Source organism: Sander vitreus, chromosome 15 (genome assembly GCF_031162955.1).
Source record: "Sander vitreus isolate 19-12246 chromosome 15, sanVit1, whole genome shotgun sequence".
Classification (NCBI taxonomy): Eukaryota; Metazoa; Chordata; class Actinopteri; order Perciformes; family Percidae; genus Sander; species Sander vitreus.
In genome coordinates, this window is record NC_135869.1 from 13,778,296 (window position 1) to 13,799,891 (window position 21,596).

General features: G+C 41.0%; 1 protein-coding gene across 6 annotated transcripts in view; it reads right to left on the bottom strand.

Annotated features, from left to right (window-relative positions):
* The window catches only part of srcin1a (SRC kinase signaling inhibitor 1a), a 44,757-nt gene extending 39,894 nt beyond the window's left edge, over positions 1-4,863 (bottom strand). For 4 of the 6 annotated variants that reach the window (XM_078270466.1, XM_078270464.1, XM_078270465.1 and 1 more), the window contains exon 1: positions 3,582-4,236. In XM_078270466.1, coding sequence (XP_078126592.1) covers positions 3,582-3,914 — 333 coding nt within the window. In that variant the 5' untranslated portion in view covers positions 3,915-4,236. Of the gene's footprint in view, positions 1-3,581; positions 4,237-4,837 lie in introns of those variants that run through there. The other 2 variants (XM_078270463.1, XM_078270468.1) reach the window with 1 other exon arrangement.
* Between the last annotated feature and the right edge of the window lie 16,733 nt (positions 4,864-21,596).

The window sequence follows — 21,596 nt, forward strand, 5'->3', positions numbered from 1 at the left end:
AGTACGCATACTAGCATCTTTGAGTACACCTACTTCTGTCACTTTCCCAGTGTGAATGCACTATATTACTCAAAACCTGCTTGGAATTAATAGTAGTAGTATTAGTAGAGCAATAGTATGGAAATGGGACACAACATAGTCGTTGTATAATAATACTAGTAGTTGGACTCAATAAAAGCAACATAATCTAACTCAGACATAAAAACAGAGTTCAATTATCTGAAAACGAAAATTGAACAAACTGAACATTATACCCTTCATTCTAAATGGTAGAACCTATTCCAAGGCATTTTATGGTTTATTATTCTGTCCAACAAATAATGCTGATGTGCTTTTTATAATTTTAAATGATAAAAAAATAGTGCACATATCCACCTACACTCACTGGCACTGAGGCATGTAGGACACTGAAAATGATATGGAGCATAATCTCCACCCACGCTTCTTTTTTCCCATAGCATATACATTTCTACCAACATATGTTAAAGAAATTATTATTAAAGACAACTCTTTGATGTGACGCTGAGGAATATTTCTGTCTCCAAGCTAGTTGTTCTGTTTTTTTTTAATGTCATATTGTCACTGTCCACGAGGATTAAAGGCTTACATTCTAGGGTTAATTAACCAGGCTATTTATCTTACTTCATAAAAAGTTCATGTTTTTCACAGGACTGTGAGAGATCTGAATAAAAAATCTGCACCTCCGGTCAGAAAGCTAATTCTCAGTAAGACTCAGAGGTGAGAGGTCATGGGTAAAGTGGTTCACTTTCAGGGATGAGATAATACATGAGGGGAGGTAGGACTTGTGTTGGCCTTGAATACCTGATCATGTGTCATTTATGCAGTGTAGCCCAGTCAGTTAAGCTTCGTCCTTGACCATCTATTGAACCGACGGCTCAGGGGCACTATTGGTGCATTATAAATAATTGCTGTTCACTTGTTCAGACAATTTCCCCACAAAGCTAAATGACTTTTGAGGGCTGGCTTTAATGGTGCAGAAGTGATTTGTGGTCTTGTGTGTCTGTCTCTGCCAGTGTTTCTGTGTTTGTTGCTTTAATGAGGCTTACTCACAGCTCTCAGCTGAAGTAAACATTCATTCTTCTAGCGCCTCGTGTTAACCGTTGCTCTGCTGAAAAATGCAGACATACTGAACTTGGACTTTGAGTCACAAATACTGCACTGAGAGGGTGTAACGAAAAACTTATTCAATGTGTCACTACCCCTTAACAATCCTGGGAATCATCACTGCAATCAATCCATTTCTTCTGTGCAGACATTCTATTAAAGACATTGTTTTACACTGCCATTGTTATCACATTACCCTTTTCAGCCGTAATCCCAGATGATAGACAAAACTCTTGATTGAGGCTCTACTACTTAGCTGAAATGTACACCTCGTCATTTTTAACCTCCTGTGGAATTACATATGCTGTGAGCCCCAAGGAGACAGTGCTGATGTATGTTTAAGATGTCAGATTAAATTTGGGGCTGAGGGGCTAAATGCAAGTAAAGACCCCCATGTATACATTTACACACAGGCGTGTATGTGCACTCAGAGTTGGCCACAGAGCTCCTACAGAACGACGTAGCCTCGCAGTGTAGCGCTGCATTACCTGACCAGCATGTAAAGCAGGCTGCACTCACACCACCCCTCCTCCACCGCCGTCTTTTTCTCATGTCGTCATCCTCTCTGCACCCCCGCCCCCCATTTCAACCATTCTTACTCTTTCCTCCTCAATCCTCCTCTGGTCACAGCCTTTCTCTCTTTGTTTAAAAAAACACTTACACTAGTCTGCACAGAAAATTAACACTCACCCAGATGCACAAAAGGCTCTGTGTACAGTTTACAGTATCATCCACTCAGCCTTCGTCTAGCCTGCTGAGCATAGGCACACCGTCACCACAACAACCACAATAAACAACAGGCGTGGAATCTAATCCCAGCTGGTATATCCTTATCCCACTCACACAAACACACATCTCTCTACACCAGGCTGCAGTTTCCAGTTTCAAGCTTCCAGTCCCGTCTCACCTGCAGTGCACCTGTGCCTGTCCACCACTCCAGTCATCCCAGGCTGTCCGTCAGGTGCGACTCCTCATCGCGTTTTTGCCTGTCTCTCCCTCTCCCTCGCTCAGTCTACCCCTCTCTCTCTCTCTCTCGCTCTCGGGTAGCACATGCGGTGGAAACTCTTTATTTAATTCATTACAACACCAGCCGATTAACTCCTTCGCAGATGGGTGGCTGGCTCCTGCTGGTGCTGGCTAATTGAGCAGTGGGCTGCTTGACTGGCTGCTGCGCTCCTCTCCAGCTCCTCCTCCCCCTCCCTCTCTCCTCGCTGTCCATGCTCTGCACATAATCCACGAGATGACAAGGAAACCTGGCCTCTGTTGCTTCCCCCCCCCCCGTGCAGTGAAAATACCATGTCACTTTAGGATCTGTCCACTCACCCCGGCTACTGCTTACATTTTTTTTTTTTTTTTTTAACTGTCTGCCTCGTTACTCCTCTCTCCCTTCAGTCTTCATCATTGTACAATTCCTGCCTCTCTACACAACCTGACCTTTGAAACGCGATATCCCTACTTGCCATTTAGGGGAGAGGTTGCCAAGGCAACTATGGACTCCACCTGCCTTTCACCTGCCCTCCCTCATTCACTCACTCACTCTCTCTCTCTCTCTCTCTCTCTCTCTCTCTCTCTCTCGCTCTCTCTCTCTCTCTCTTCCTTTCATTCTCTCCAATCTCCCCTGATGTGCTTTTCTGTCACATCATTTCACTGAATTCACCCTTTTTTAATACACACACAGCAGTGGTGCTCACACAAAGAGAGTGTGTGTTTGTGCACAGTACAGTGTGTGTGTGTGTGTGTGTGTGTGTGTGTGTGTGTGTGTGTGTGTGTGTAACATAGCGAGAGAAAGCTGGTGTGTGTGTTTGCAACGGGTCAAAGTATAAACTACATTTGGAAGAGGAAAATAATTGATAAAAAGACAAAGTCAAAAAAACAAAACTTATCCCCAAGTGTTCAGAGAATGGCATTAGCATATGAGCAGTCAGTATGTTTATGTGTGTGACTTCCCATCTTCCTTCACACCTCAACAGCGCGTTTGTAAAGTTCTGCAGGCTCTGGCAGCAGAAAAACAAAGAAACGCTTGGCTGTGACAGTTTAATGACGACCTCTAATAACACAGATACAAAGACCACCTGTCAGCCTTTCCTCACATATTTTCTCTCTCTCAATTTTTTTAATGGGCACAGTGTGAAACAATGCACTGCTTTCACTCTGGATGTTATCTGACAAGGTTTATGTTTCCTCACAATAAATATAACTCGACTCAAACTATTAAATGTATACGTGTTCTTTCTGTCTCTACATGTGACGTCATTTATCTGTCACCAAATTGACAGTTTTGACCTGTTTGATTGCCAAAAAAACCATGTACTGAGTGCCAAGTTTTTTTCAAAAGGCAGTAAAATGATATGAGAAAAACCGCCACCTGAAACATATTCATTAATAAATTAACATTAATTTGACAATGGCACTGGGATGGTATATTGTCAGACACTATGAGGCGGTGATCTGCGTACCTGTTCTCGTGCAGACCGCTCTGACGTACCCCTCATGCTGGCGTGAGATGGTGAGGGAGATGGTGGGTTGTGGTGTGGGCTATGATGCGGATGTTGCAGCTGCTGCTGCTGCTGCTGCTGCTGGTACTTGCTCTTCAGGTGATCCATGAAGGCGTCCCTCTTGCGTTCCATGTCAACCTTGTGCAGGTTGGTCAGGGCCTCCAGGCTCTGGGCGGCGCTGACGGTGTGGCGGTGCTCCGATGTGTGCACCAGGCCCACATTGGAGAAACGCCGAGCGCTGTTCCCCAGCGTCCGGTATTCTCGCGGATACTCCAAGTCATCTGTCGAGATCATGTGACTGCCACCACGCTCGGGATCTGAGGGACGAGGACAGAAGAGCGGAATGGGAGGACAAAGGAAAAGAAGACAAGAAGGGAAGGGACGAAAGAAGGAAGGAAGGGGTAAAAAGTGTGCAAAGAATGAGGTGAATCACCACCCACACCAGCATGCAGAAAGATTTTAGGAAGGAGACGTACGTACACAGAGCAGGCACACATAAGTGGAAACAAATGGAGCAGAGGGAGCGAGAGAAAATAAGGCACAGAGGGGACAGGAGAGAGAGAAATAAAGTGAGGGAGAGAGAGAGAGAGAGAAAGAAATGGGATGGGACGTTAGACTATTTGCCACCAGGACGGAGCAGTTCCCTGCAGAATTATTGATTTCAAGTTCTGAAGGGAAGAAAAATGAGAAAAGTAAAATGCTTCTGCAATAGATCAAAGGAAGCGGCTCAAACTGAATTTGTTTTGCTGGATATTCCATTGTGATATGCCTGCTTGTCATTTTAAGTGGCTTTCATTGTTTTCTTAGGAAACAGAGAAAAACAAAATACTGAAAATTGAAAGTCAGTTGGGAATATGAAGGAACACTTCTTTCATATACTTTATGCCCTTGTTCTCGCTCTTTCTCACCAACTCCTGTCCATCTGTCTGAGCTTTCCCTCCATCCCTATGCAACTTTCCCTAGATATTCTCACTGTCTCTTGTCTAGAGGTTACTGATTCTGCTGTCCATTTTTAACGAGGCTCATCACTCTGACAGCCCTTGGCCTTTTATCAGCGCTCTGACAGACAACACAGCCCGAGGTGGAAGGTACACAGGACGGGAAAGGGAGACAGCCAGGAGGAGAAGGTATGGTTACACAAAAGAATATGTGACTTGAAAAAAGAATGAACTTAAAGCGTGATCAAAGAGCAGGGAGCCATTTGCCTGGTGAGTTACCTTGCTTAGGAAAACAGGCCCCGGCGTTGGCTAGAAGAGAAACATGCCAAGGGTTAATTTGTGTGTTTGTGCACAGATGTGCAAGCAAACACGCCAGGACACAATACCATCAGAAAAGAGCTATTGTGAAATGATGGTTCTTTCTCTGAATTACAATTGGTAAATGCATTATATATATATATATGCATTATAATGTATTCATAAGGGTTAACATATGGGGAAATGGTTTGCTATGAATGCCAATAGTGACTTACAGTAACCTGGATAATGGTAAATGAATATCGTATGTCACGCATTTTTACACAGAAATAGTTCATGGTTTATATTTCCTAAAATCACGAGACATATATTCATATTTGACCAGATAGCTCCATATACATTTCAGGCTTTAAGCAGGTAGAAAAACAATACAATCAGAGATGGCTAATAAAAAAAAACACAGGCGAAACTAAAAGTATAAAAAGTGCTGAGGCTAAATGAAGTGATCAATCTGTACATTAAAGGCTCATCAGCAGCATTAGGAGGAGCTGAGTGAGTAAGTAAGCAGCAGAGGATGGCTCCTCAGGGCAGGAGCAACAAATGGACTGTTAATGAACACAGAGGAAGAGAAGAGGAAGCTGGCCAGATGGAGGCCAAACAGAGCTGCAACGCTCTCAAGTGGACACACCTTAACACAGAGGAAGCCTGTTAAGGGCAGAAGGTCTGCAATCATTCCAACACAGCTGCACACCAGTTGTGAACCCATTTCTCACTCTATTCATCCTCGGAGAGATATCGCACTCAAGTGTGATCAACTGTTTCAACACCATGCCCTTTACATTCAACGCATTATGAAGCGCTGATAAACTGAGCAGGGGTGAGGCAAAATGGACTGACCTCCTGGCTAATAGCATTAGCATTGAGCTCTCCGCTGCACACCAAGGCTGCCGGCCATATTCATCTGGCCCCCTCGCAGCCTCCCAGATCTCTGGTTTACACTTCATTAGGCTACAGCTTATTGTGCATCAGCTGACAAGGACCTGACTCAAGGGCCCAATTACAATGGCTGACAAAGCTGGGCCTATGTACGAAGGCTTATTATTGTGACTGAGCATCCACAACGACAGGGAAAAGCTGAGTAGGCTATGCTGCCTCTAGATAAACATGAAGCTGCGAAGAGAATTAAACATTAACAAAACAATATTAATAACATTTATATGTGTCAACTGCAGAAAGTCCAACAGAAGTTTAAATGCTAAACAAGTTAATGGCTTGCCAAAAGATATGAATTAATTAAGATTTGCATCCCTTTGTACCACTGGCTTGGAATACAGTCTAAAAACTTTCCAAACTGCAGTTTGTGGATATACTTTCCAAAACTGTATACAAAGCCTTCATCTTGAACACAGCGGGAGTAAAAGTTGTGTGGGCAGAAGAGTAAGAATAGAAAATGGGAACAGGTTATTCATCTTTATTTTCGTCATTCACAGCCAATATATTTTCAAATAAGCTGGGAGACAATAACCCTGACAGCCAAAACAATCTGTGCAAGCCCACGCAATGCCAGCATAATTTAAACCTACATAAAAGAGCCGTAATGGGGTGGGTTTCTGGTGACTGCTCTATCACAGGAAAGCAATGTCTGTCAGCAAGTCTGAGTCTGCAGCAGGCCAAATTGGAACTACAAAGACTGAGAACCCCCAGGAAAAGATGCAGCATGTTGGTCAACGAAATAATAGAAGATCTGAATGACAACGGGAGCCTGCAATCAGAACCGATAAGATCTGTGACCCCAGCCAATGAGGCCTGGGCTGCACTGCCAAGATAGAGAGCACAGTCAAGAGCATTAACCTGCCTAAATAAAAAGAGCCAGCTGTGGTGGGCCTTGAGAGATAAGACAAGACAAACAGGCAAGGAGAAATTACCTGTGTGGAGAAAAAGATACCGCCAGGAAAATAACTAACAAAAAAAAAACAACCTTAAACAAACAATACAGTCAGATTAAGCAGTCCAACTCCATTTGGTGTTTCTCTGGGTTAATGCAAAATAGATTAAGCCTAAAACCTCCTTCTATTAGGGGAGGTTAAATTCACAGATTGAAGTTAAACCATAAAAAAGATTTTTTTAGCTATTGTTTCATACAACGTAATTAACAGCCATTTTTTTTTTTTTTTTAAATCACAATTATTAAGATGCATTTCACTGAGCCACATTCTCAACTTTTTACTTTTTGAGTCACCAGTCTCCACCGCCTTCAGTAGGTTATTTATATATCTAGAGAAATTCAGTCCATGACATGAGGCATTTGCCAACCCACCCACAACAACGATCATCACACATCCATAATGATATTCTGTATCATCCTAGCCAAATCTTGGACCACATACTTCCAAAAGGAAAGTGTTTTTTTTACAGTCACTTGCTGAACTGGACTTTTAACACGGGAAGAGAAGTTGCTGCTCATTATATGCATGGACATACAGTATGGTATGGAGAATCGGGAGGTGAGTAGGAAAGTGGATTGGGATTGCTTTGATGGATTTGGAAGAGGCAGGCGGTGTAGCTTTATATTTTGGGCATGTTAAACAAGTGGGTCAGAGGGAGTTTGGAGGGTGTAAGAGAGGATTCAAGTCTGAAATGATAAGAAAGCTGCAGACTACAGATATGCAATCAGAGCTCTGGATTTTTTAATAGCTAAATCTAAATTCACAGGTACTTCAAATATTTTGACTCTATACCTGTTGGTCACATATGCAGCTACACCGTGTGGCTACATGAGTTACTCTTGTATTAATGCTGTATTTGAAAAGCATGTAAATATTAGCTGAAATATGACAATCTTTTAATTGATTATCTAAATAGTTGGCCATTTGTTTGATTCAATCGATTGACTATTTAAATTGATTAAATGTTTCAGCTCTAATAAAAAATGGAAAAAGTTTCGGTAAAGCAGTTTCCCAGACTGTTAGATTGTTTTTAAAGGCTTTGTGGCTGAGAAATGTTAATTACTTATGTGTACTATTAAAGATGTAGCTCATCTGTAGCTTTCCTCGTCTCTCTGGCACATACAGCACAAGGTCTTCTCTAGTTGTGATTTGAATAGTCTCGACTCTGCACTGGTTAGACATCAGGGGAAAGAAGTAGCATCAGTGAAGGTAATAAATCTAGTTTAATAAAGTCCCTGAAACAGAACTCTCTGTCCAGAACATTATGTCAAGACAACGTTGAAGTGTGTTTGCACTTCAGATAAGATCATTTTAATTAGACTATCTAGATTACAGCAATACATTTTCATTTTATCAGACAAACTTTGTATTAATAAATGTGCCAAAGCCTGATACCAAATTCCAAAAGAAAAGCAATCTTTTATTAGTGTGTATTGTGAAATATGTTTAGTAATGCCAATACATTACTGTTTTTTAATGCAATTTACTGTTATGTGTCTCAGTTTTTAAATTAATGTTGCAATATGCACTTCTTATCTTGAAACATATATCTCCGTTCAAATGCACTTTTGATTGGATTGACATAAATATGTATTCATTCATTTGGTTATTCAGAGGGAATATACAGGGGAAATTGGCATTGATTTTAGCCTCTCTGTGTGGTTCTGTGGCTCATTTCTTACTTGATCATTTATATATTTTTTTCCCTTATATTTCCTTTGGTCTGTTGTCTCATTCATATCAGATTACCATGCGGGGCCTTTGATTTTTCAGTCTTTATTATAAGCAAAACCAAGCATTCAATCATCCGTCTTAATTATTCTTACATGTTGAATTGGATTATAAAATGGGAGCCAGTTTCTCTGATAGTGCAGCGAGTCCTCCCCAGAAGGTCTGTCGTTATGCAGATGGTTTGGGAAGGCAAGGCAAGGCTCTTCCCTCTGATACACAGCCTAATTTACTGCAAGCATGGAAGGGCCCATTATGGGATGCCGGCCGTGACAGCACAGGGTGTATAGACTAGCTGAATATTAACCAGAGAAGAAGGAAGGAAGAGGTAAATCGAGTACAAGTGGGTAAAAACAGCAAACTGCTAATCTGGCACGTCTATTAGGGCTCATGGCAACAGAAAATAAGACAATCAGCAAGGCCTACAGCTGTACAGCAATTGTATCTCTATACACTCCAGTGAAAACAGTTAAAACAAATAACTGGAAGGAGAGAGGGGCATGGCAGGATTAAATATAACTTTCTGAAAAACCACCAACCAGGCCTCTAAAAACCCTGCAGGTCACAACTCAAAAACCAACTAGGGGGCTGCAGTTCCACATGTATTAAATCTTAAAATGACAGCTGTGGGCCATATCACGGGCAGCCATATGAGGATAGTAAAGAGAGCCTGTAAGGTTAACACGCTGTTGACTCTCGATGATGTTGTTGTTAGAACATTACTAATTCTGCAAAAAGACTGACAAGTGACTCCCTTCTTATTGACTGCAAGATGTCACACAGACCTTGAAATTTACCAACCAAAATAGTAGACATTCGAATGTCAATGAATAGCAAAAAAGCGACTCTGAACTTGAAAAAGAACCATCTCTCTTATCTCACTCTTTCAATGTTCTCACTGGTTGTGCTTACTCTACATATAAAAGAATGAGGCTCCAGGTAAAAAGACACATAAACCAGCAGGCATGTGCACTTCACTTTTATATCTACATTAAGGTAATCTCTGAAAGCTTCGAGGCACTGCTGTGTCAGGAGAGGAGAGTTAAAAGGGGTGAAATTGACGGCTGGCAAGCAAGAGCAAGGCATCAGAGGAAGGTCGGCCTGCACGTCTGTGATGCTGGACGTAGTAACAGCCGAGACAGTCAGAAGGCCGCCTCAAGTAAAACTGACAACTGCAATCTGTTGCTCTGCACAAGGTGATGGGAACGCCCTCTTTATCATTAAAACGTACAATAAGAAGTGACGTGCCCAACATTTCAACTTTTGCTCTCCTCTGTCTATCCATCAACTGTCTGTCTGTCTCCCACCCACCAACCCTCCCACCTCAAAACTTAGTTTCCTTGGGCAACACTGGGGAATAATGTGAAGGCAGCCACGTTAAAATTGCAGCAGTAATGTGGATCCAGTAAAGCACCTGTTAATACACAAAGGCGCGCACACACTCAGACAAATCGAGCATGCTACGGCTCCACCTAAATATCTCTGGGGATGTCTACAGCTGAAAACAAAAATGTGCATGTGTATTCAACTGGAGGATGCACCTCTTTGTTTCACTTGTCATCCTGTTAAAAGCCGGCTGTGTTTTTCTGGACAGGCAGTCCAGCAGCAAGTGAGAGCCTCTTAATTACAGCCTGTTGTTCAACCAGGACAGTCAGCACAGTACTGGGTGTAAAGAAGACACTCTGGCCACACCTCATTACATCAGTGCTGCTCAGTTTACCTCACTGGGGAGGCTGATGTTACCTTCAATAAGACACTAGATGAGGACAGGCAGAGGTAACAGAGTTTAAGAGATGGTAGATGACAAATAAGATGTTTGGAAAGCATGGAGACCCCATGCCTGCCTGCATACAGAGCTACTTCAAACAGCTGCACCTCCTCTAACTGCGGCGCCTGAACCTCTGATCTCCACAGGGCGCCACACTGACTGTAGTCAGAGGTGGTAGATGCCTTAGTCAAAGACCTGCATTGCATGGAAAGATCAACCTTCAGTTGTTTTACTCATTGTTTAAATATTTGCATTACATTCTTTAAAAGTACCATACCAAGGTTTTTCCATGCTTTCCATGATTATTTACAAAATTGTCATTGTTGTTGACATTTCATGTCATTTCATCACGTAATAAAATTCATTTAGTAGTTATTCAGTTGTATAATTTAATTTGAAGTCTGCACCACATTATCTTGCAAAGAAAACAAAGAAAATACGGTGAATTACCGATCAAAAGATTCTGAAAGTAGATTTTTACACCACACGAAACCAGTGGCTATCAAAAACCCAAGAAAACTATGGTATGAGGTGGAATTTAGAAGTAATCTAAAGTGTAATGACACAAAACATCATAACAATGGTTTAAAGCTCAGCCACTGGGTAGCGAGCAAGAGAAAATAATATGGATAAAAAATAAAACCGAAAACTAAGATTAACACTGAAGTGCTAATGAAATCGGTGGTGTTATAGTGACACCTATTTTCTGGACTTTAGTCACTTTTTCATTCAGTTTCCCTGTTCTAACCATTGGTCGAAAATGTGGCCAATATTATTGCCCATAAATTAAATTGGGTCTGTTACGCACTGCGAGTATGAAGGACAGAGGCAGCCAACTCCAGGCCTGAGTCATCATAACATCACAGCAAGGCTGTTGCTGACAATTCACTTACAGCAATGAAATAAGCTTGGTCCACTGCCACATGTACGTAAACATCGACCATACTAGGGCTTTGACTTTTGCCCAAAACTATTATTATATATATTCGAAGTTTGTTTGTTTATTAATATTAATATTCGAATATATTCGAATATTTATTAATATGTTGACCATTAAATGCCTTCAGTAAGACTTATATTGGTATCAAACTTCGTATATGTTCTGTCCACCAGAGGGCAGTGTATCAGTCAATAGGCGTGCAATGATGTTTTCAGAAGAAAAACACACTGCCACAACATTTTTTTTATTAAAAGTCAGACCCTGGATTAAACACAAACAGTATGCTTTCAACAGGAAGTTCGGATGTTTCACCGTAGCCTACGTAAGTGGTCTGATGTTTATACTTTTGCGCTGGTGTGTGCGTCGAGCCGCGTGTGTGTGTGTGTGTGGGGAGTGTGTTTTAGAGTGAGAGAGTGACGGTGATTAGCGGTAGCTTCAGAGCGAGTAGCGACTCTAGAGTCATAGTGAGAGAAACAAAGTGTCTCCCCTGTGCTTTCTGACCACGGTGGGAAATCTGCAGCAGGAAAAGTTAACCCTCTCCTTGATTTCATGTTGTTTATGGAGAAGGAGAACCAGGAAATGAGTCTGGGGAAATGCAATGCTACCACGCTACGGCCGAGTGAGAGTTACATTTTGAAATGCGTGAAAAAGCCTCGGAATCTGAATTGAAAACGTTTACAAGCAAACACATTTACAAAAAACCAATGCCCATAACAGGTTCGAATATTAAGGGCTGCCTAATATTCGTTCGAATATCAATATTTTTTTAAATATTCGAATATTTGAATGATATTCGAATAGCGAAGGTCGGAGTCAAAGCCTAGACCATACACACACATACAGAGCTTGGCACAGACCTGAAGGCAGTGCAGAAATGTGCAGACCAGTCCAATGTTTCCTGAACTACTTGCACATGTACATGCTAAGTAACCATCCATTAATATTATTGTTAATCTTATTGATCATATGGCTGGAAATGTCTCTTCCTGTCTGACCCTGCCCACATGGAGATCAGAGTGTCAGTTACAGAACTGCCTGTGGTGGTGTTATTAAGTATCAACAGGGCGGATTCTTGCAGAATTAAAAACTTAAATCCAGGTCCTCCAATTTAAGGCAGTTCACTCTACACCACTGTCCTATTTTCTGCAGTATTACCATAACCACAGTGGACCTCCTATGTGCAGAGTGAAATAAAGCAAGGCTGACAAAACCGCAACAGGAAGATAACATATATTCCCCCAATACAATATTAGATAGTAAACACACAAATATCTTTCCGCACATGTTAAATTCATCCTGCAGCTGTCGGAGATGGAGGTACTACGTCAAGTGCATATATATATATATATATATATATATATATATATATATATATATATTCTCATTTTATTATAAACATTTGTGCAAAATGAAAATAACATGCAAAGATCAGAATGTAAAGCGTTAATATTGCCATAACGTAGTTCAGCTGCTGTTTTATTTTGACATCGCGATATAAACCATATAGAAAAATACAAACGATTAGGGTTGGGTACCGAAACCCGGTTCCACTATGGAACCGGTAACTACGCAAATGATAGTATTCGGATAGGATTAGAATGCAAATTTCAGTTCCGACTGAAATATTTTCCCTCTGTCGCTCCAGACAGCGGCAGACTCTTTTTTCTTTCTCCCTTTTCCGCCGAGTGGCACACGTGCCCGCGCAGGGATGTGAAGCGCGTGTCCGCGCTATTCTCCGACATGCAATCACTGCTGATAGACGGCTTTTTGTACACGCACCGAAACGGACGTAAAAATATCACACTGTCTCTGTAGTCTACCGTTAGCTAGCTATCGTAAATGTAGGCTACAAAACGCCATATTTTCCCTCTGGGCTCACCAAAACAGACGTAAAAGCATATTAACCATTCACTGCACGTGATCGCTAGTAAACATATTACGTTTGCTCTGCCGAGCCTGTAGCCTGGTGGTGGGGGAAGCGGGACAGCCTCCCCAAATTGTCTGTCCTTTCAAACTCATACCTGTGTGTACAGGCCTCTTGGACACCATCTGAGAGTTTTCTCCTGTGCAGGACATGCCATATGTCAGGAGAGGTGTAGTATCTTGCCAGAGAAGGCAAATATGGTCATTTTTCTGCAAAAGAACTGCTAAAGTTTGAAGCTGGTTGGCATACCCACTCAACAACATTTAATTTGTTGTTACTTGTTAATAGTGTAACTGTTATTTGTTATTTGTTAGGTGACTTAGGTTTACTTATTATATACTTAAGTACTTTAAAACATTCATATATTGTTAAATTTAAATAATTTTCAATTTAAAAAAAACTTCATAAAAGAGCCTTTCTTTGATGTCATTTTTCAGTTTTTCAATAATCGGTTTAGGAATTGGTTAGGAATCGGAATCGTTTTAAAAGTACCGGTTCGGCATCGGAATCGTAAAAATCCAAACGGAACCCAACCCTACATACGACAGACATTTTTATATTATTTGTATTTATTGTCATATTGCCCAGCCCTCCTAGAAACCTCCACATACAGACCACAGAGAGAGAGAAAAGCCAGACTTTCCTGAGGGTTTGACCATGACTGCTTATCACGCAAACAGGCCAACGCTGTCGGAGGCAGGTGGATGAAAACCATCCAATCAGAATCTGTCAGCTGCTCTTTTCTTGCTCACATATCGCCACATATCTCCCACAGAACACACATGAACCACATGGGAAAGCACGAAAGGTGCACACATTAAAGGCATTCTAGCTACTGTACTGCACAACAGACAAAGGAGCCACAGTTGATAAAAAATAAAAAGTTAGCAGAAAAAGAGATGAAGGTCAGTGGTAATAGAAATACCCCTGTAATGGTTGCCAAGAACTCCATTCTAAATCACTCAGATCTAATATATAATTATCTATCCCATATGCCCTATGATATTAACAGCACACTCTCTCTCTCTGATTGCTTATAGCCCGAGTGGTGTAGTAATGCTAGCACACACACGCACACACACACACACACACACACACACACACACACACACACACAGTCATGCAGACATCCAGATGCATGGGGGTGTATAAAATGCTGCAAATCACCCACTAACTGAAATATGACTGATGGGGTGAAATTTGGTGGCATAGCTTAAGCAGCAAAGAAAATCTTAGGACATAAATGGAAGATTTAAGAAGCCTTCTCTATCTTGATCTGATACACCGAGCGTCTGCATATTCATGAGATGAGCAGGATTATTATGAAGAAGGGGGCAACGCCAGAGGAAGAAAGCAATTTCTGTGTTTCTACACTATTCTTTGTGTGTGTACACTAGGAGTGTGTCCCAGTGTCTAGCCTGAAATACATATTGCAGACAATGGTGTAAAAAGTCATTAAAATGCATACTTACAGCTGCACTATAGGTTTTATATTAACAATGAATCAAATAAATACACGTAATGATGAACCCACTGAAAATGATCACCCAAATCTGCAGCTCTGCAGAGCTTCTTAGTCATTTTTAGTTATTTTAGTTCCTACAAATTTACTGTTATAGCCTAGAAATCTAGACGCACCCTAGCGGGAGCAAATGTAATTTGCAACCAGGGTCAGTCTAGCAACTCTCCGTTGGTTTGCGAGCTGGAAAAACCAAATTCTGTTCAGGCCAATCACATCGTATATAGAGTCGGTGGGCGGGCTTAACATAAGGACGGCAGAGTTGCGACGGTTCCACGTGAATTCCCTGCTACTTGAAAACAAAGAAGATGGCTGCTGCTGCTGGCGAACAGCGGTCTTTCGAATTGGCTTTGGCCGCGACTCTGGAAGACTTGGAGTTAAGCACTGAAGTCATTCTTAAAAAAGGGAAGATGCGTTTGGAGTTTTGCCGACCAGATACGGCAAAAGTTTAATCTATCAACTAGCGTTGCTCTGGTTGGCTATGAGTGCAGAGGGAATTTGAAAGACAACCGTTTATCCCGCCCCTCGGATTGAGCCCTGCCAATGGTGAGTTCCCTTGTCAGGCTAGTACTGTTATGGTTCAGTCTTAAAATTAGCATTCCTTTTTTAACATGCTCCAAATGAATGTTAATATTTATTTTGAAAATAGGCAGTTGCTGATTACACATTAGGCTTTAACTTTATTAGGTAATGTCAGGGTTGTGTTTCTGTCAGCTTGTTATTCTTCTGCCCCCAAGAGGCTAGTAGAAAAACACCTACCAATGCAGCTTTAAAAAGGTACCACTATTAGCACTACAGAGCTGATAATGATTTTATATGTGGGTCCCTGTTTTGTTTGTCTTGTGCACGCATACACATGCCTGCCAATGGTTTCACATCATTCCACACAGGTGGGAGTAACGCACCAAAATCAAGAACAAAATGTAGAAAGGAAGAAGATTGCTAGCAAGTAAACATGGAGGTCAACAATGAGGAAGTTTTATGAGGGAGGAAATTAAGACTTGTTAGTTTGTTAGACCTTGAAGACACACACAATGCAGTTTGGTGAGTAAAACTAAATGTAAAATTAAAATAAACTCCACAGGGCACCTTTAAGTAAAAGCAAATTAACACCTTACTAGTAATATGGCTCACTAAATCAAGACCAATCACAGTTATTGTTCACACAATAAAAACAGGTTACTTATACGCAAATACCACTGCTAATAGACTGCACTGTTAACTCTGTAACTTCAAGAACATTCTCAAAAATCCTTCTCTACGTGCTTGGGAGTGCTTTCACTGGACATCGTTTACTGAATGATTTCTGTTTAAATAATAATGTCTGTCCATCCTACTTCTTATAATACTCTGTAATTTCATTTAGGCTAACTGTTAATAGGGTGTTGCTGTAAAACAGCATGTATGCTAAGCTTGTATAAATTAAGGTCAAATAAATAACAGTTTAACTTTTGAAATGCAATGAAATAAAAAAAAGTAATTAAAAACAAATGTTTGAGCAACAAATTCTTAGAAGCCTATTTATGTACAGTAAGACAGTATTTCTTGTTATTGTACATCACTGACTGCAGGTTCATTAGGCTGGCTCTGGACAGGTCAGAGCCTCTTACTGGTTCTCTTTTCCAGAGGCCAACACACTCTGACAGCATCAGGCTGATTAAACAACAGCATTCTGCAAACATTTATTCATACATTCATGCCAAAACTGTCAATACGAAACCAGAAGTGTCAGAACTTGCAAACTGTATGTAGGAGAGTGAGAGCTATGATAGCTTTTTAACGATACGATTAAAATGCTCCCTTGGGTAAAACCAGCAGGTACATAATGAGAAGAGGTGTAAAACAACAAAGCAAGGTTTGTGTACAAGATGGAAGCGTTAGAGTTTTTCTTCCAGTGGGAAAAAAATTATCTCCCATTGCTGTGACAATCAGACAGGGTGGATAGATTAAATTAATTACCAGAGTATAAAAAGTAAAAATAAATTTAAAAAAATCAATAAATCACACTGAAGGTTTAGGATGGCACAGATCTGTGCGGCCAAAAAATGATCTTAATGTTTCGACGCTGACTGCCAACACTAAAGACATTGCTCAATTTATTATCTATTTATTATTGTATCTAACACTGAATTAACCCGTAGTAATTGGCAGGTTCCACTTCCAAAGAGACAAACACAGCACTGCAGTAGAAATGCAAGGTAATTGCAAACGGCATCTGATGTTTTTGTTGTTGTTGTTCTTGTGTCTAATTAAACAGTTAAGCACCAAAATGAGATTAATATTATTCTAATATCATATCAGAAGAGTGAGAGCCAAAACCCGATTTGTTCTGCTTAGATCGGGAGCCTAAGGTTTCCTAATGATCGTGTAATGATGTGTAATTTGCAGTAAATCTTGTCATTGCTGCTGGTTGAATAAGGGGATCTCAGCTGCTAATGGATCAGCACTGTTAAGGTTGCTTCTTTTACGGGGCAGGGTTACTGAGCTGGCTGCGACATGTAGTTAGTTACCTCCACTCCAGGCAGACCTGCTGCCAAGCCTCTTGTAGTATTAGCACGCTGCCATTCTCATTCCAGACAGAGCCAACGGGCTAACCTAACAAGCGCTCTCCCACAGGAACACCTCTGTCAGATTAGTTAGGCTCTGGCCATGGGTTATCAATCAAAGTGGTGTATTACATTACAAACTGAAATTCATTTTTCACTTGCATCAGCTGATTAAATGATTTACCAGAACAGATGTACTGTAGGCAGGAGCGATGGAGAGGTGCCGAAAGACAAGGACAATGTCAAATAGAAGCGACTGTGGGCAATGAAACTGAGAAAAATTAGTTTTGAGTTCATTGTTGTCTGTGACAAAAGCAAGGCTGGCACACAATTTGGTTGCATTTCACTTAGCAGCATTATCATTTAATGAGTTAATAACATTTGCAAGTATCATTTTACTTTATACGATATTACATTTAAGCACTCGCCTTGATGTTTGACTTTTAAAATGTACAGCTTTTGTGGCAGACCAAGGCATGCAGAGCTGAGGCCCTGCAAATAAGGCCAAACACGAGGTGCCCTGGTAGCTCACCTGGTTGAGCGTGTGCCCCATGTACAAAGGCTCAGTCCTTAGTGCAGTGTCCGTGGGTTCGATTCCAACCTGCGGGCCTTTGCTGCATGTCATTCTCCCTCTCTCCCCTGTCCTGTCAAATAAAGGCCTAAAAATGCCCCAATGCCCAGTGGCAAAGGTTAAACTGAAGAGCACAAATTGGGATGATACTTGGTGAAGAAAGAGACAATAAATGGTCATAATAGCCTTAGAACAAGCCTGAACTGCTAAAAGCAAAACCCTGCTTCTTTAGCACAGTTGTCCTCAACAGTACAGGGTTTTCTTACCCTTGGGAAATAAGCTGGGTTCATAGTATGATTAGTCTCTCTTGACTGCTACCTGAAGGGGGAGACACTCACAGAAGTGATGATTCTCTTTAAAAAATGAGAACATGAGCAATTTTTCCTCTTCGGTTAATTGTAATGCTAACTTTTTTTTAAATTAAAAGAGCAGGAGGCAAAAAATACCTCAGAGAAACTGGAGAAAATAAATGGGGATCGATCAAAACAGCCCGACACTAGCTAAGACGAGTATGACAGTGGCCGACTATGTAGATAGGTCACCCTGGCAACAGGTCAGCTGTTCCACAAAGCTGTTTTTGGCCCAACACACAGACACTCATATTTATCCAACAAGCATACAGTGTGAGGTTGCACAAGCATGATGGTGAGGAGACAGCCAGAGACAGATGTGGCACAAGCAGGGCGCAGAGTTTACAAGTTATCAAGTCAGCATGGCACAGATCTGTGTTATGGTGCTGATAGTCATGTGTCACAGTACAAACTGCTTTCTGTCAACTGGCATCAGAGATGAGACAAATGGAGAATCAGAGGACAGGAGGTAGGTGGTGGATTTTCCTAAGGCTGCCTTACAGCAAATGTTGTAGAGGGCTGTGAAGTTAACAGAATCAAAATTAAACTCCCCTCCTTTATGTTAAAATCATGTTTTTGAAATAATTGTCACTAACACTAAACCCTGATCTAAGAGGACAGATAGATCACAAAATAAACATGTTGAAACAGTGTCACAAATACAAAGACACTACTGTATTTGATGTAAAGTGAAAACTGTGACACAGATGAGATGAAATCTCTCTGGGAGGATTTTGTCAAGCCTCTTGATCACAGAACGAGTGCGGAGATGAGTGGAACACAGCAGTCCCTAGTGGGGTATTAGAGTAATTGCTTGTTTCACCAGTCCCCAGAGGATATCACAAAGTGGGCTGCAGAGAAGCTCGGTAAAAACCTGCAAAACAGCAGCTCCTATCTCCGTATCTCCCATCAGCCTCTGCGGCCTGCCTGTTTGTCTCCGTTACATAGAGTCAGAATGCCAGCCACTGAGAGTAGAAATTATATTATACTCATTGTCATTATATTATTGAGAAATATGGTTGTTGTTTTTTTGCACATTACAGGAGTTAATTTGAGAGTTCATACTCAGAGATCAGTTTTGGCCATTAGTGGATTAGTGGATTGAGGATGGATTTTAATGTGAGATCGACTTTGGAACTGACTTGTGAATAGGGATGACCCAAAGCTTTGATCGTTGCCATGGCAATCAACGTCTAAATCAGTATTGGAATGCTTCGTTCTTTTATTATTATTATTATTTTATAATGCATTATCTTGAATAGCCCGTGACATAAGGAATAGCAATCCCACATTATTAATGAATGCATCAACATGAATTATAATTAGTGTAGGGCTGTCAACGTTAACGCATTAACGCATTCGATTAATAAAAAAATAAATAAATAAATTACGCTTTATTTTTTTAACACAAAGTAAGCGTTTTATCAAGTTTGACCCCAACCTCTTCCCGTTATTGCAGCGCAGATGTTTTGCTTTGTGTGATACGTGATGCATGGCAAGCGCGAGTAAACGATGACTGCTGAACGGCAAGTTTCATTATAAAAAGCTTTGAGATGGAAGTTTTGGAAAAACCAAAGTTGTGTGCACTTATTGCAGTGATGAACTGTCCTTCCACCGAAGCAGGGCAAGTTTGAAGTACCATCTTCGGGCGAAACACATTTTTGCTGTTGTTAGCAAAGATGCTAGTGCTGAGACAGGGTCAACAAGCCAATGCTCGTCAAACGACACTGGCTCCGAAAGTGAGGCAGTAGGCAGAAAGTACTTTTAAGCTGGCCCATATTGCAAAAAGGTACTTGGCTACACCTGCCTCAACAGTGCAATGTGAGTGACTGTTCTATTTGGCAGGCAACATTCTGCAGAAGAAGAGGTGAGCTCTATCATCTGAAAATCTGAACAAGCTAGTCTGCCTGAGCAACCGATTGAAAGACTAGACTGTTTGATTGGTTGACAGGAGGCATGTTGCACAGATGCACACTTTTTGAAGTAATTATCTTTCACCAAGAATGTAGAAACTGCTCCTTCTGCCTCTTCACATACATTATGGAATTCTATTTCTAAAACAGGCCTACTTATTGTTGCATTCATTTGAGTTGTTGTTACTATGCAAAACAATTACAGGTAAGCTTTTTGTGACTTTGTAGCAGACATTACTTTGTAGCAGCTGTTGGTTACTGCTAAATATGTCGGCAGTTCATTTGGATGCCTCAACAAATTAACATTGTTATTCAACACTTTTACGTTACGTTTAATAAATGTTAATGGTTGAGATAATAAAACCGAAGAATCTGTTTCTTTAAACCAGTTTGTCATGCATTTATTTATTTCAACACTGCACGTTTCCAAGTAAATCCTAGTATTTTAAATTTGCAATTTATCATTATTAATCACAGCCCATGACAGTGATCAACTTGATAGTTATTTTCAGACAAAGCGCAGTTTGTTGTGTGTGTAGGCCTAGGTGCGGCGCTGTCCCGGGTACTGAAATCGATAGACAGACGGATGGGAAGAACATGTCAAGGTCTGTCTCACTTCATCTTGGTGCCCGGCCTGATCTATCATCTAACGTTACCAGCACCAAAAATGAAAGTTTGACCACATGAGTGCTAGACACTCGGCTGAAATTATCGTCATGCAAAATGTTGAAAAAGTTAAGCGTACATTTGCGACAATGTACAAAGCAGTATGAGGAAAATAATGCGTTTTATGAACATTAAAAGATGGTAACATATAGAGTTGACCCCCAAAATAAAAAATACAAAGCAGAAAATGCGCTTAATATCTTCCCTTTAATGTCTGAAGAGTGTTTCACCACTTTAACAGTCTTATAAGTCTATGTGGGCTCGACACTCGTATGTGTAGGACACAATAAATAAAGATTTTTTTCAGAATACACAAAGTTTTGTGATCCCTTTGGACATTTCTGGTTTTTCCACACCTACATTACGCAAGAACAGCAAAAGGCTTTCACTTGATTTCCAGTATTTCAGGTTTAAAGTGTTTTGTTGCTGCAAGTGGCTTGTTTAGAGAACAAATGGAACACATTTCCCATGATGAACAATTGCACTTTATCTAGCTAGTATTGCTTTTATTCAGTTTCACTTACAGTATGCTGCAATTATGGCACGCTGCCCTTTCTGCATTCTCCACCATTAATACATGTCCTTGTGCTTTTGAAATATCTTGTGTACTGCATACTGTATACTCTTGACTAAAAGAAATTCCAGTCATACATCCTGCTCATCCATTACTGTATTTATCTGCCTCTTATGTGTAGCATTGGCTATCCTACTATACACCAAGTTGTCCAGACACTAATGGCCATGCAGTAATGGATGCCAACACCGCATTCTCCTCTTCATCCTTGTCCCTGTCATGCATCTTTCCCTCTCTATCTCTCATCTCCATCGGCGCCACATGTGTTCTGAGAATCTCATTTGGGTTGGTGTGCAGCCAGTTGGCACGAAAGAGGAGGAGATGACAAGTTTTAG